The following is a 13796-nucleotide window of genomic DNA, read 5'->3' on the forward strand; positions in this document are numbered from 1 at the left end:
CTAAATATTTCTTTCCTTTTATCCAGGCTGCTTGATTCAGCGCTATGGTGTTGAACCAGACGCCCGTTTGCGATCACCTCTGGAGTTTGGCCGGCAACCGCTGAACCACTGCTCGGGCCCTTAGGGGACTCCTCCTTGTGTACCCCGGGTTCCCGAGCAATATGTTGAGACTGTCTTTCCCCAGGAGTAATTTTTTTGAGCCCATCTGTCCCTGTCAGTGTGTCATGATCCTCTTTAGTCTTTCCCAGTGGTGATGGAGCAGTAAGCACAGTCTCACTGGATGTGTTGCACTGAAAATAGTCATCAACTGCAGATTTTGTTGTGCAGGAGTTGAGCTCGCTATATGATGGCAAATTCTCTGTAGGCTTGCTTTGTTCCAAGAGGCTACAAGAACTGGGGGTTTCTACACTGCCACTAGCTATTTCAGGGATGCAAGTCTCTTTGTAGCTTGCAGATGAAATCAGAGCCCTTTGATGACCGAGTGACTGAGATGGCCTTAAGGTACTATCATCAATGTAAGTTTGGCTAGTTGTTTGGTCATCTGGGCTACAGCCTTCACCTATGTCTTCAGGTGTGCCTAAAGCAGCTGAGCCCAGAGGTCCCTTTGAGTTGTCCATGGATCTAGACCTTTCCTTAGCCTTACTGGACCGCTCATTCCTCGATCTCCTATCCTGTGTGTGGCTGTGGCTCCGATGGACCTTGGAGTGGGAGCTTCCCCTGGAAGGTTCAGGGAAAGGCATTTCAGTTCTTCTTTTGGCCAGCTCACCAGACACATCCCACTCTGGTGTCATGGGAAAGTGAGATTCAATCATGTTAGGATTGCTATGCATTATAAAATTATCTCCCTTGTGTTCTATTATAAAACAGCCTTCCCGTGGGGATCGAGTCAAGGGATCATAGAACTCATACTCCCTTTCAGCAGGTATATCCAAATGAGAGCCATCTGATGGGTCTCCTTTGGACACCCGAGTCTTGCTGTGTGACCTCGATTTCCCATGAGACTTTCTGTGATTCCTGCTCTTTTTACTTCGTCCACTGTGGTGAGCTGAAGATCCTGCTTTGCTTCGTTGAGCTTTTTCTTCTTCAAGTTTCTTCATTAGTGCAGTGTGCCTCATGACATTTTCCACAGTCAAGTCTGGGTTAATGCGCCTGATAATCTCCATTTCTACCTCTCTGGGTATAGTGGTAGGGGTGTCCTCGTCCCTTAGTGGCCACTCTTCTGGAGGAAACTGGGCAGAGAAATTTGCCAACTGTTTTGTCTTGTCCTTCTTAAAACTTAATCGGAATAATTTGAGTCCAAATTTCTTAGACTGCTTCTCTACATCCTTGGGCTTTGTGAGTGTCTCCGCTTTATACGAAAAATTGACAGTACTTTTACTTTTCTCAGTGGGTGGGACCTGACATAATGAAGGAGGACAGTATGAGTCTTTACAGTCTTTTGCTGATTTCCTCTGTAGGGTAGATGCATGCATGCTGTGCATGTCTTCTCTGCAACAATGGCAGGAGTCGCAGTGGTTTTTGGGTAGCGTTCGGTCCCTGACGCATCCCGAGGCAGAGGGCGTTATAGTTCCTTGTTGTGGAGAGGTACACTGAGACCTATCAGGTATCCTCTCATCCAAATGGTACCATTTACTGTTAGTTCTTATGAGAGACGGTGTTATAAAGTAAGTCTGCGGGGTTACAATGAAATACCCATCTGGAGTTGGGTATATTTTCCTCTCCCGTACAAGCATATTCAAGGTATGTCGAAGGATTTCTGGACTGGGTGTTGGAACTCCTAGAAATGACAGTAAACACATATCAGGGAGTGAATAAAACCAGGCAGGACGCTGGCTCCCCCCTCCCCAACCAAAAGCTGTTTTCTCCAATGTGCAAGCTGGAATATGCTGAACAAACAACTTCAGCAAATCACTTTGTTAGATATTCTCTTCTCTGTTTGTTTCTCCACTTATCTCCTACGGTTCAGGCACAGCAGTTATTAATTAAATAGAAAGGAGGCCATTAATGGAGTATTAAAAAAAGAAAAGAGAGAGAGAGAACTTTAGTCACTTCCATTGCACAGGTGACCTTAAGCTACAAGATGGTATCACTGGAAATCAAAAGGTACTGGGGAAACATTTCACTTTTATTCTTCTTCCGACTAAATATTTATATCCCAGTTCACCAGAACTATTTATTATAATGGCCAGTCACGTATAAAACAGTGGTTATTTGTTACTTTGGATGCCTAAGTTGTTTTTGCACAGAAGAATGCTGCACAGGAAAAAACATTCTCCCAAGCCACCCCTTTATCACAAAGTTGATTCAATGGACTTCCTCTCCCACTAAAACATATTTCAACTGCATCAGCTGCTCCAAAAAAGACATGCCTTGAATGATACAGTTCATCTTACCCAAACAGACTTTTCCACTACACTGGAAGTTACAGATTTAGCTCCTAAAAATTTGCTTCTGGATTCCCTGCCCCTCACGTGAGATGTGAGGGACGCCACCTGAGTGCATGTATCATACACTGAGAGGGGGACAAGTATGATGACCCTGCATCAATGCCACATTAGGTACAGAGTAGACCAGGCATTGTGAGCCTGGTCGTTCCCACTACCACTACTCTTGCTGAGTTCAGAGATGCAAGACCAAGTCTTCAATACTTTATCAGATAAAATACCAAGTTAGAACGCTGTGCACAGGAATAAGTTCCATCTAGAGCTAAGGAAACAAGAGATTCAGTTCACAAGCTGGTTTAAAAAAAAAAAATCTATGATGACTAAGAAATAAAAATGTTTCAAAATTTTCAGTGGAAAATGTTATCAATACATTCAATCAATACATTTTGTTGAATTAAAATGCATTTTAATTTTAACTTCATGCTGGGTACTGACCTGCTTTACATTTTTAGAACTAGAAAATTTTTTTTCAAAAGTTTAGATGGCCTATTTTAAACTAAAACAGTTAATATTATTTGCTCTGGGTTTTAATTTTCTTTTCAACAAAACTAATTTAGGAAAAAAAAAATAGAATCAGAGAGTAACTCAGGTTGGAAGGGACCTCATGAATAATCTGGTCAACAGCCCTACTCAGAACCGGGCCAAATTAAATCAGGTTGGTCAGGGTCTTGTCAAGTCAAACTTTGACTGTCTTAAAGAACAGAAATTCCATGGAATTGTGCATGCAAAAACATTTCAGAGTATATGCTTTTCACAAAAATGCTCAAAAAAAAAATCTCAACCAGGTGTACCTGCCACAAACACATTATCATCAGTAGCACGTAGCATTTGATCACTGACTATTGTCCTATCATACGCCACAGGCTGGAGCCTGCAAGCTCACTGACCTCCTGTGCCAGCAAACATGAGGATGAGGCAGGCGCTCTGGCACCAGGACTGATACCTCAGTAAAAGATCAGTGACAAGAAACAGTTGTACTAACTCCTCAACTCAGCCTCTTCCTTGCTACTGGGTTGCAAGGCAACATAGTAAGAATTCTCATGTCTGACTTTGAATGTTGTTTGAATTTAGAGACATGACCGTACTGCTCATGTCCAGTAACAGCTGTAACTAAGAATCTTACAATGGAAATAGTAAAGTGTTAGCAATAACACGAACACGTGAGTGAAAGCAGTTACAAAAGAGAAGGTGCCAGAGAGAGGTACATGAGGGCAGTAAATATATTTCATGCACAGTCCACACAGCTGAGAGATTGCGGCCAAGTCAGACACAGGAAGTACAAGAGGTAAAGAAAGGATGTAAGCTGAGAGAATAAATCAGACTAAAAATCCTGAAAAATATACAAATTAAATGGAGAATCAGGAACATGCATTTTCTCCCCTTTTCATGTGGGTGTCCACAATTTCTGTGATAATCTAAAGAGAGTAACAAAGACCTCCAGAATTTCTGGATGGGCAAACATGCCAGAAATAGCAACAGAAAAGTTGAAATCCAGAGAGCCAGGGGAAAAAAGGACTATCTGTGCCTTGCCCAGAGTCCTGAATTTCTCTGGACTGAAGTAAACAAAATGCTGAGCTTCCTCTTGATTGTGAGGTAGTGGCAACTGGAGAGCAGGCTGCCCTCCACGTGAGCTTTCAATAAAGCACGGGAACACAAAGAGTGATTTCAATTCCCACAACAACCAGTGGTCATCATTAAACCCCTTCTTCCCTGCAGTGGAGCTGCCATGTTTGCTTAGGTCACACCACTCCTTTTGCATCATGCCTTGCATCATCACCACAAGAAGCGGATGACCCTGAACTCAAGCTCATGTGCTTCTCCATTCTGTGCTGAAAATGTACTGCAGGGTCCAATCCCAGTCCAATTGGGATGCACTTGCTCTGCAGCAGCCAATCTCTCTTCCTGCCTCTACATAAATAACCTGACTGATCCATCGCGTTTTCCAGGAGCTTAACACGTAAACAACCCAACACAGACCTACCTTTGTCTGCAAGAACTTGGTCCTTCATCCTTATTTACTTAAAGACTTTTTAAAATATACTGTTTCAAAAATAAAAGAGAGGAAAACATTCTCCTTGGAGTTTACAGAAAAGTTAGGAAAAAAAAATTGAAATGGATCTTCTGATGTTTCACACTAACTTAGGCAAAAATGCACTGCAAATACATGGTAAAAATAATAATAAGTATTTTTCACCCAGTAAACCATAATGATTACAATGTGTTGGGTAAACGAGTCTGCAAACACTGGATGCACAGTAGTTAAATTAAGTCCTGTGAGTAGAGAATGGCAAATAAGCACACACACAAAAATAAAGCATGCCTAGGCAGTTAATGATGCTGTAAAGTTAATCATGTCAGCCTTCTCTCTGGAGTTGGAGTCTGTAATTTTTATCACTCCCAGCATACAACATATCCCCCAGTTCTCTAAGCCAGCAGTGATGGTGGCAGATGCAGATCTCTGGAGCTCAGCATTGCCAGCTAGTGCTAGCTACAGGTTTTGTTCAGATCTCTTTCAGGTACTTACAAAAGCAGAAATAAACCCAAACTCAAATTAGGCTCCTGCATGGTGGACAGGAGCAATGATGCTACTCTGGCTCCCGTTGTTGCTATTTTAAATACAGATTTCCTGGCTTTCTCAAGACTTTTCTCTTCACAGCAACCTGCCCACATCATGTCTATATGCAGCCTACCCCACTGCATTCAGAAGTCTCCTTACAGTCTCTTTTCTTCCATCAAATAGGAAGAGGAGGAAAAAAATCAGTAGTTTAGAGACTCTAGCATGTAAAATATCGCATGACAGCAGTGGTGTCATTTAAGACTATGTAGTGGTTTAATAATTCAAAAGCAGAAACTGTCTGGACACTGAATCATCAGACATGTACATTTTCTGCATCTCAAGAGAGTCTACTATGCCATCCACTGAGCACCCAGACAGAAGATTATGTCTTGTTTGCGGCTCACAAAGAACACTGACCTAGAGTGAACTCAGCTAATGCAAGATACTTATTTTAAGTGCTACATACGCATTTCACATATTTAAAGAGTGAACAGTTATGAAGGTGAATGTCAGAAGAATTTGCCAGGTTTTAGAAAACTGTTCGCTTTGAAAGCAACCTAGTCCAATACACACACATATTTTCAGCACTGAAATTCTGAACACCTTGACATGATTTTGATAAGTATGCAAAAAAAAAAAAGAAAAGAGAAAAAAAATCTTTACTAAAGGCAGCATAGACTAGTGCTTGATATTTTCTTTAGCCAGGTTCATTCAGATAAGAGAGCCTGGCTGCCAAACACAGGAACAAAGGTTACATTCTTAGCTCCTTATACTGGATTTCAAAGATTTACATTTAATGTACAGGATTTAAACCATGGTCAATAAATTTTCAAGTAGAGCTGTACAAACATCTCGTTGTTTAATTCTAAGTTAGAATAATGGGAGCAGCAGGAGCCTGTTTGCCTTTTTAAAAACCTGAAAAATAACAAAAACCACAAATAAAATGTGTGTTATCATTACAAACTTTCTCAATAAAATAAATTCATGAAAAATACATCTGAAGTAGTATTTAAATGGTGTTAAATCTGCTAAAATGATTTTCTCCTGAGCTGATGCTAAGGCTTAACAAGGGATAAAAGAAATACTCCGATTGGCTCATGAAATACTAGTTAAGGATGCGGAGTGGTTGCTATGTGATGTTATAAATAATTAGCATACCTTATTTCAGATAGAGCCATGGCCCAGATTTATGCCTGCACAATGGCTCAGCAAACTAGAGGGCTAGACTGCAAGTGCAAGATCCTGCACTGAGGAAAGAGGTTTATTATTCTGAGGCAGTTTGAGAATAGCATCTGGGGTCTTTGGAAATTCATACACGCCATGAAACGCAGTGAAGCATCTGTTCATTAAAACACAAACAACCCAGGCAGACAAGTGCTGCTACAGGGTGAGATACAGAAAGGTGATGTGACAATGACAGACACATCTACAGTGGTAATGCTCTCCTCTCTCTCAGAGCATCAGCACCTCATTAGGAAAAATAAACTATCAGAATATGGGAGGACATCAGAGATTTGAAAATAGCCACAGTGAACACAAGGGCTCAAAAAGCCACAGCTGATTTATGAGAGAGTTTGGGCAGATAAGTGAAAAACACCACTCGGCACAAGAAGAGGTCCTGTCTATTGGAAAGGACAAAATTTTTGGATAATCCTCATATACTGAGAGAACATGTATATTTGTTATGTGAAACGTCACAGCTGGGAGAGAAAAGCATTTCCCTAGAGAGAGGAAAAAAACTGGACAACAAAGGGGGGATTTTTTTTTTTTAAGTAATTTTCTTTACATTTTAAGAAGTGAGGTAGGAAAAACAAGGATCTCCTTTTTTTAATCTCAGACTTGAGAAATGCACATGTTCATGGCTAGCAGAAAAAAAGAGGCAGCAAGAGACTGTGTGCTAACTTGCCTCAAGCTCCTTCTGAGCAGAGTCTACAAAATAATCCAGCCTGTTGAATTTTTTTTGATGTATGGTTCTGTTTAGCTAGAACAGCACAACACACCAAGTCAACTGATAACCATGCTCCCAGGAAACCCAAGGGATGCCACCAACAAATTATCATTTCCACCATGCAGTAATGTTTATATAAAAATATCGACAGAATAATTGGGAAAATACTTGCCATCTATAGAACTCTTTTAGTACGTGGCTATATAGAAAACATGACTTGGAAAAAATCATCAAAATTAATTAAACTGGAACTATAATTAAGAACTTTGCCTCCTTTGCATTCTATCCCTTATAACTTCCACCACCAATTTCAAAATCAGCCAAGCGTACTGAAAAAAACCCTCTGATAAAAAACCCCACAAACTGGGACAGAACGCCAGTATTTACAAAACACACTTGCAGTAATCTTCTCCAAAGTGCAATTATTAAATGTCAGACAGAACTGTTTATTTCAAACATAGCTGTCGATCCAGAATTACATTTTAAAATCTCAGAACTTAGTACCAGTTATAACAAAAGCCATGTAACCTTCAAGGCTTTAAGTAACTCTTGCTCTGAAAGGTAAGCAAAAAAATTCAAGACATCAAAACATGGCTAGGGTTGGGCTGCCTAGGTGAGGCATGTGCATCAGTAGTTTTCCTACTGAAGAATTTTTAATTATCTGATTTTTACAGCTGCAAAAGAGGTACAATAGAGAAGTTTTTCAACCAGTTTAGAGAATTGCAAACCGAGGCACAGAATGGTTAAGCTCCTTGCCCAGGATCATACAAAGCACAAGTGAAAAAGTTATGTTCTCTCAAGCAGGAAACCTCTGCCCAATGCTTTTACACCACAGTTTTAGATGTCTCTACAAGGCACATTTTGCCTGATTCACCAACTCCAGATACAGATTGCCAGTAATGAAGCAGTATATTCATGAGTACTTTCTTAATACAGGTCTCCTTTTTTTGATGTTACAGTATCTTTAATCCAAGATATTTTCATTTCACCATTTGATAACTATTATCAAATGCTGACAAGAATATCTTCTGAACACCAGCATTTATGAACACAGCAAGACTATTTATGGCTCTCCAAACCTTCAGTCATGGAGAGAGTTGTCATGTCCAAAAAAAACCAAAACAAAACAAAAAAACCCACCAAAAACCAAAACCAACCAACTGAATATTTAAAGTTTTTCAAGCAAGGGCAGTACAGAAGCAAAAGCCAGAAGTGTGTCCAGGAAGGCTCTGAAAACCCCTGGAAACCAGGCTAACAACATCCTTCCAGTTTAAATATAACCTCTCCTAAAAGCAGGCACATTATCATCATTGGACTCTATTACTTGCATCAGGCCACACCAGTTTTGAGAGCCTGTCCTAGGTGGAGGAAGACACGCAATATGTGGGAAACCTGCTCTTTAAGAAAGAATGCTCTACACAGAGACCACCATGAGGTTATTCCTAGGGAGAATGAACGACACTCGAATCAGTTGACTGATGTCAACAGAACTCTTAAGAGTTAGCTTACAACTGGCTTGAAAGTCCATGAGGTTATTCCTAGGGAGAATGAACAACGACACTCGAATCAGTTGACTGATGTCAAGAGAATTCTTAAGAGTTAGCTTACAACTGGCTTGAAAGCCACAAGGTAGAATAAGTCTGCTCTAGCTATGACACATACTTTGTTCTCCATAACAACTAAAGAAGTCCTAAGCCCTTTTGACTATGATGCTAAAGAAGGTTATTTTGTGAGAAAAATCACAAGCAAGCTTATTCTGATACCAGTCTGAAAAAAAGAAACGTGCTGTTTGCTGTTCAGTACCTTAAGTTATTTTTAATATTTCCATAAAGTCAGGAATTAACCCTGCAAACTGCATCTCACATGAACGGCCTGTCAAAGAGAGCTCAATTCTCTGTATGTTTAAGAATAAAGAAAAGGTTGTAAGATTAGAATCCTGAAGCCTCCTTTTACTTTTGGGTAGAATCTCAGGATTAATCAATATTCCCATCCAGAACAGTAAAGAAAAACGGTCTAACAAACACTGAAATTCCTCCTCTAAGGGAGCCAAGAAGATCAGCAATCTTTTGGGTAGGGATTGCGGATTCTTTAACTGCCCTCTACAGACATGTGCCCCATCTGACTACTGATTTATTAATGCCCAGTTACCTGGGAAGCAGGTTGTTAGGTGCTCCATTAGTGCTTCTTGTGTGACTTGTTTTCGGGCAGAGTTCATTGCTGAGATGGCCAGGCAAAGGATTTCCCCAAGCGGAATAAACTGTGACTGACTGATGGGAGACATGCTGATGGGTGATACATCACCTGTAAAAAGACAACAGATGTGCAATGAAGCGTTTTGTTTAAAAATCTGCTCATAGAACAAGGATGGAGAGATACAATCGGAGAAGACGCGCGCAGCTCTGTAGTCTTTGTACTGAGCTGGGAATAAAACTCTTTCTCACAAGGGAGAACCATCCAACGGCTTCTTTCAAAACTGAGACATGGTGAACTTTGGAAAACGGGAAATAAACACCACGCAGACACGGTTTCTCAAAGGGCACAGCAGACAGATTCAGAAAAATGTCCACAAATTAGCACTTATGGTTGCAAAACCTCATGCTTGAATAACCCACTAGGTAACTGCACAAACAAAATAGTTGCATTTATTTCTCTGGACATAAAAGTGGAGATTTCACTCCTCTTTCAAAGGCCAGCAGTATGGATCACCCACCATTTCCACCTGATAGAATATTTTTTCTTAACAGTAACAAAGATCAGAAAAAAACCTTAATGAATAACATTTTCACTCAGCTGATAAAGCACAGCACAGTATTTAAAGGCCTTAACACTGATACTCCAAATAAATCTCTCCTGGATCTCCGTGTCGAATGACTTTGTATGGACTACATATTTTTTAGAAGAGAATTTTAATAGTTCCAGGATGGCCTGAAAATTAACTTTGTTGTAACTTTTCTCATGTTGTCTTTAAAAATAATTCATTATTTCATACTTAAAAAAATAACTGAAAAACCTTCAAAATTAAATTTATAGGAGAAATTACAATTTGATAATACTAGCATGACTACACAAATACATGTACACTTGTGCATTTTAACATACTTTATATAAATACAGAAACGCTTTTAGATTCTGCTCTGTACCTCCTCTTCAAGTGCTAACAGTTCCCCAGTGATGTCAAATAGAGGGAAGCAGCAGGCTAGAAGATTTCCTTTGCCAGTGAAAAAGGAATAATAAAAGACTAATAAACAGAACAAGGGGTGCTTGAGGATGAATCCTTTTCTGCTCACAGGTCAGACAATAGCCAGGGATTAAGTTTTACCTAAATGGCTTTGAAATCTCAAGAAAAATCACTCTGTTTCTGCTGTCACGGAGCAGTACCTTGTGACCAAATCAGGAATCAAATTACTGGAAATTAATTCCAATTCAAACCTTCCTTCACAATTTAGAGGATCTAATACTTCCCCATTAATTCTATATTTCTATTATGTCCACTAAACAGGAACGTCAGTTTCTAAAACCAATTATCAAAATGCATTTAATCTTGCACTATATTCAGCACTGAAAAAAAAAAAAACCAACTGGTGGAAGTAGCAAATTACTAACTGCTTCAGTGAGACTTATGAGCAATATTTTTCAACACACCGCTGTACAATCTATTGTACAAGAGTGATACACATTACCCAAGACACAACAATTATTTAAAATACACATTTGTGCTATGCTGTATCCTGATTGCTTCTGCTTATCAGGCCTGACCAGACCAATGCTGCAATCCCAACATAGCAGCATTCCTCCAGCTTCAACACAGTGCACCCCGGGATCCTCCTCATTCGTATCTGACCACAGAATGATGATCACAAAATATAACCTTTTCTGGCCATTTTTTATTCATATACACCTGAAAAGTTTCTGCCACAACTGCTTTACAGACAATGGCAATCAAGATGGTAGGCAGCTTACAGTGAAATGTGAGAGATCCACTTTCACATGACTTGGGAGCAAACAGCATTTGTCACCTCATCATTTGAGAACAGATAAAGAACATCACAGTTATTGTATCACTATTTACTAATAATTACACCTGCTGTCAGTTTAAACTTGCTCATGGACATATCTTTGTAATCAGCTAGACATATGAGTTCACCAACTTGGATCAAGAGTCACCATGCACTTTGTGTAGGGGATCAGTTTCTTTAATGATTAGTTTCATGTCTAAAAAGCATCAGAATGATGATAAGAAATAAGCAGATTTAGCTAAGCAATTTAAGAAATTACTGTCCTTCACACAGCTATTAGCTGTGTCATGGGTGTCCTTGTGAGCAGTACTAAGTGCAGTTCAGTGCCATGTCAAACAAACTCGCAAATACTGCCCTCAGTTGAGACTTAACCTTATCAGGACTAAAATGTGCTCCCTGGGTAGCTTTAAGGGCATCTAAGTGAAGGGAAGTAACTTCCTGAATTGTTCTATCTGGATCATCAAAGATCTGGCAATTTATTAAACCAAAGCATCGTGGCAAGAGAATCCCTGTGCCTACTCCCAGCCACGCACTCACACTGCCACCGACACAGCCAGCAGGATGGGAGAGTGGAAGGAAGAGCTCCTTCTTTTCCTTGCACCCAGAATGATCCACCCACAGCTAACCAGAATGATACTCAGGACGTGAGGAACGGGCCTTCATACCATAACCAGCTTCCTGTAGTGGGAAAGAGACTTGACGAGGGTTCTACATGAAGCCTAGCAAGTGCTGCTAATTCATGTAGGTTTGCTCTGCAGCCTCCCAGAGGGACGCTGGGACAAGAACTCCAACCAGTTACTCTGCTCACCCCTGGGCGCAGCCCATCCCGCTCTCCTTACTGCCAAGAACCTGCAGAGATCCACCTCTGGAATCACTCCCAGTCAAGACTTGTTAACTTAAAACCTAAGTACAAGCTAAGGAATAATAATGTTTACCTGGATTTTAGTGACGGTGCACTTTGCACAGTCTCTCCTTTCACAGCAGGCCCCCAGCACGGAACCGCTTTTCTAGGTTAGTGTGCAGAACACAGTGAGTCTGCACATTTGACCACTGCCAGTTGGGTTCTTGTCATCAGGAACAAGACAAGCGTTTCCACAGAGATAATAACTATACCTCACGTAACTCATCAATATAAAACATTCAGTATCAGTTCCTTAAGGTTAACGCAACCCCTAGCAAAGCATGCTACAGTTAGCATGCTAGGGTAACGCATTCTGCTGGCAAATATTTGGGAGCTTAGCAACCAACTAACTAACTATAAAGAAGACTGTAAATTGTCCATCAAATCATAATTTAAATGGCTTCAAATGCAGTAGAAATGGCCAACAAATAGTGGTTTCTGAGAGACCTTTTCTTTCTGTTTGGTAAGGGACTATTGCCAGTTAAGCCTTATTCTTATCCGCGGAGTGCTTTTCAAGCTTCTTCATTATGACAAGGGAACACTCGTTTCACCTCTGTTGTGACAGAATTACCTCCTTAGTTTGCTGTCCACAACTGTCTGCTGGAGATAATTACTGGCCCTGGGTTTAAAAAGGCTAGCAAACATCTGTAAAACTTTCAGCAGATCTAGTGACAGAAAACCAAAAGCTCCTCAACTCAGAGAGGTTCTAACATACCAAGTTTTATCTTAACTGTCTTGTGGCTCTGGGAAATTACAAGCACTCTGTGGTTATAGTTCAGTGAACAAACTTCTTTGATGCACAACAACAGAAAATATCTTGTGTCTACTATTTAATATAAAATATTAACATCAGTTAGGTGCATAAATACTGTTTAGCCCGTTGAACAGAAGGTTTACCACAACTTCTTCAGGAAAGATCTGTTTAAAAAAAGTCAAATATGCTTTTCTTTTTTTGGGGGGGGGCGGGGGGGGGAGGGGGCAGACCACATCACTTACATAAAACATCTAGCATATGGCTCCTGTTAGGTCTGACTGATGCTTGTCTCAAGCAGCTTTCTTTCAAAATCAAATTACTATCCTTGACTTTCATATGTTTATGTTCCCAATTAAACTGGAGCTCGAAAAGCAGTTTTCATCGGCTGACTGCATGTTTTGTTTAAATACAAGATATATATACACACACACACACACACACAAAGTTTTAGCTCTGTATCTGCAGTGTTTTTCCAAACTTTTCTCTAAAGAATTTTTTTTTAAAAAGAAAGTTTTCTAGCCTTCTGGTTTTAAGTGGCACTTAATTTTCAAAAATGTCTAAGCACATAACAAACAATGAGTTCTGTCCTCCTTTATGCCTTGGGGATTTGTAGCACTACCCTGTGGGAAAAAAATAATTATTGTTACTTAGAACAAAAGATTATGTAGCACATAAAATAAACACTTAGCTCTGACACAGCACATTTCTTCAGTGGATTTCAAAGCATTCTGAAAGAATGGGTAACCATAACCATCCTTAACACACACAGGAGAACGTGATGGTCTGTAACAGAGCTGGGAATGAAAATTCATACATCCTGAACCCATACCAGCCAGAACCTGTCCTGTGTCAGTTTATCTAGTGTCTCTGTTCTCTGAAAGCTGGGATACCACCACCTCAGGAGAAAATGAAGTAGACCATATTCTGCACCATGTATCAGCAATTAAATTATCAATTACATACTCATGGCAGAATTTCTATTAGTGATTCTGCTGCTGGAAAGAAGTGACCTGGAAGTCAAACTCCCTGTCTCATGAAGTTTGCATGAGGATTGTTTGAAAAAAAATCACCTTTCAACTTATAAATGGAACCAATTCAGTACAGTCATTGTGAAGGAAAATTAAGGAAATTACAGTGCAAAGCCACACTTTATTAGAAATTATACACACTATTTCC

At 40.1% G+C, this 13796-nt stretch overlaps 1 protein-coding gene across 1 annotated transcript in view; it reads right to left on the minus strand.

The window, feature by feature from the left end:
- LOC104527153 (storkhead-box protein 2) overlaps positions 1–13796 on the minus strand; it is a 20961-nt gene that overhangs the window by 5217 nt on the left and 1948 nt on the right. Inside the window, 3 exon segments of the mRNA XM_029085652.1 lie at positions 1–2; positions 5–1777; positions 9098–9250. The exon segment at positions 1–2 is cut by the window's left edge and continues 479 nt beyond it. Of these exon segments, the coding sequence (XP_028941485.1) occupies positions 1–2; positions 5–1777; positions 9098–9250 (1928 nt within the window).

Source organism: Antrostomus carolinensis, unplaced genomic scaffold (genome assembly GCF_000700745.2).
Source record: "Antrostomus carolinensis isolate BGI_N321 unplaced genomic scaffold, ASM70074v2 scaffold14286, whole genome shotgun sequence".
NCBI classification, from domain to species: domain Eukaryota; kingdom Metazoa; phylum Chordata; class Aves; order Caprimulgiformes; family Caprimulgidae; genus Antrostomus; species Antrostomus carolinensis.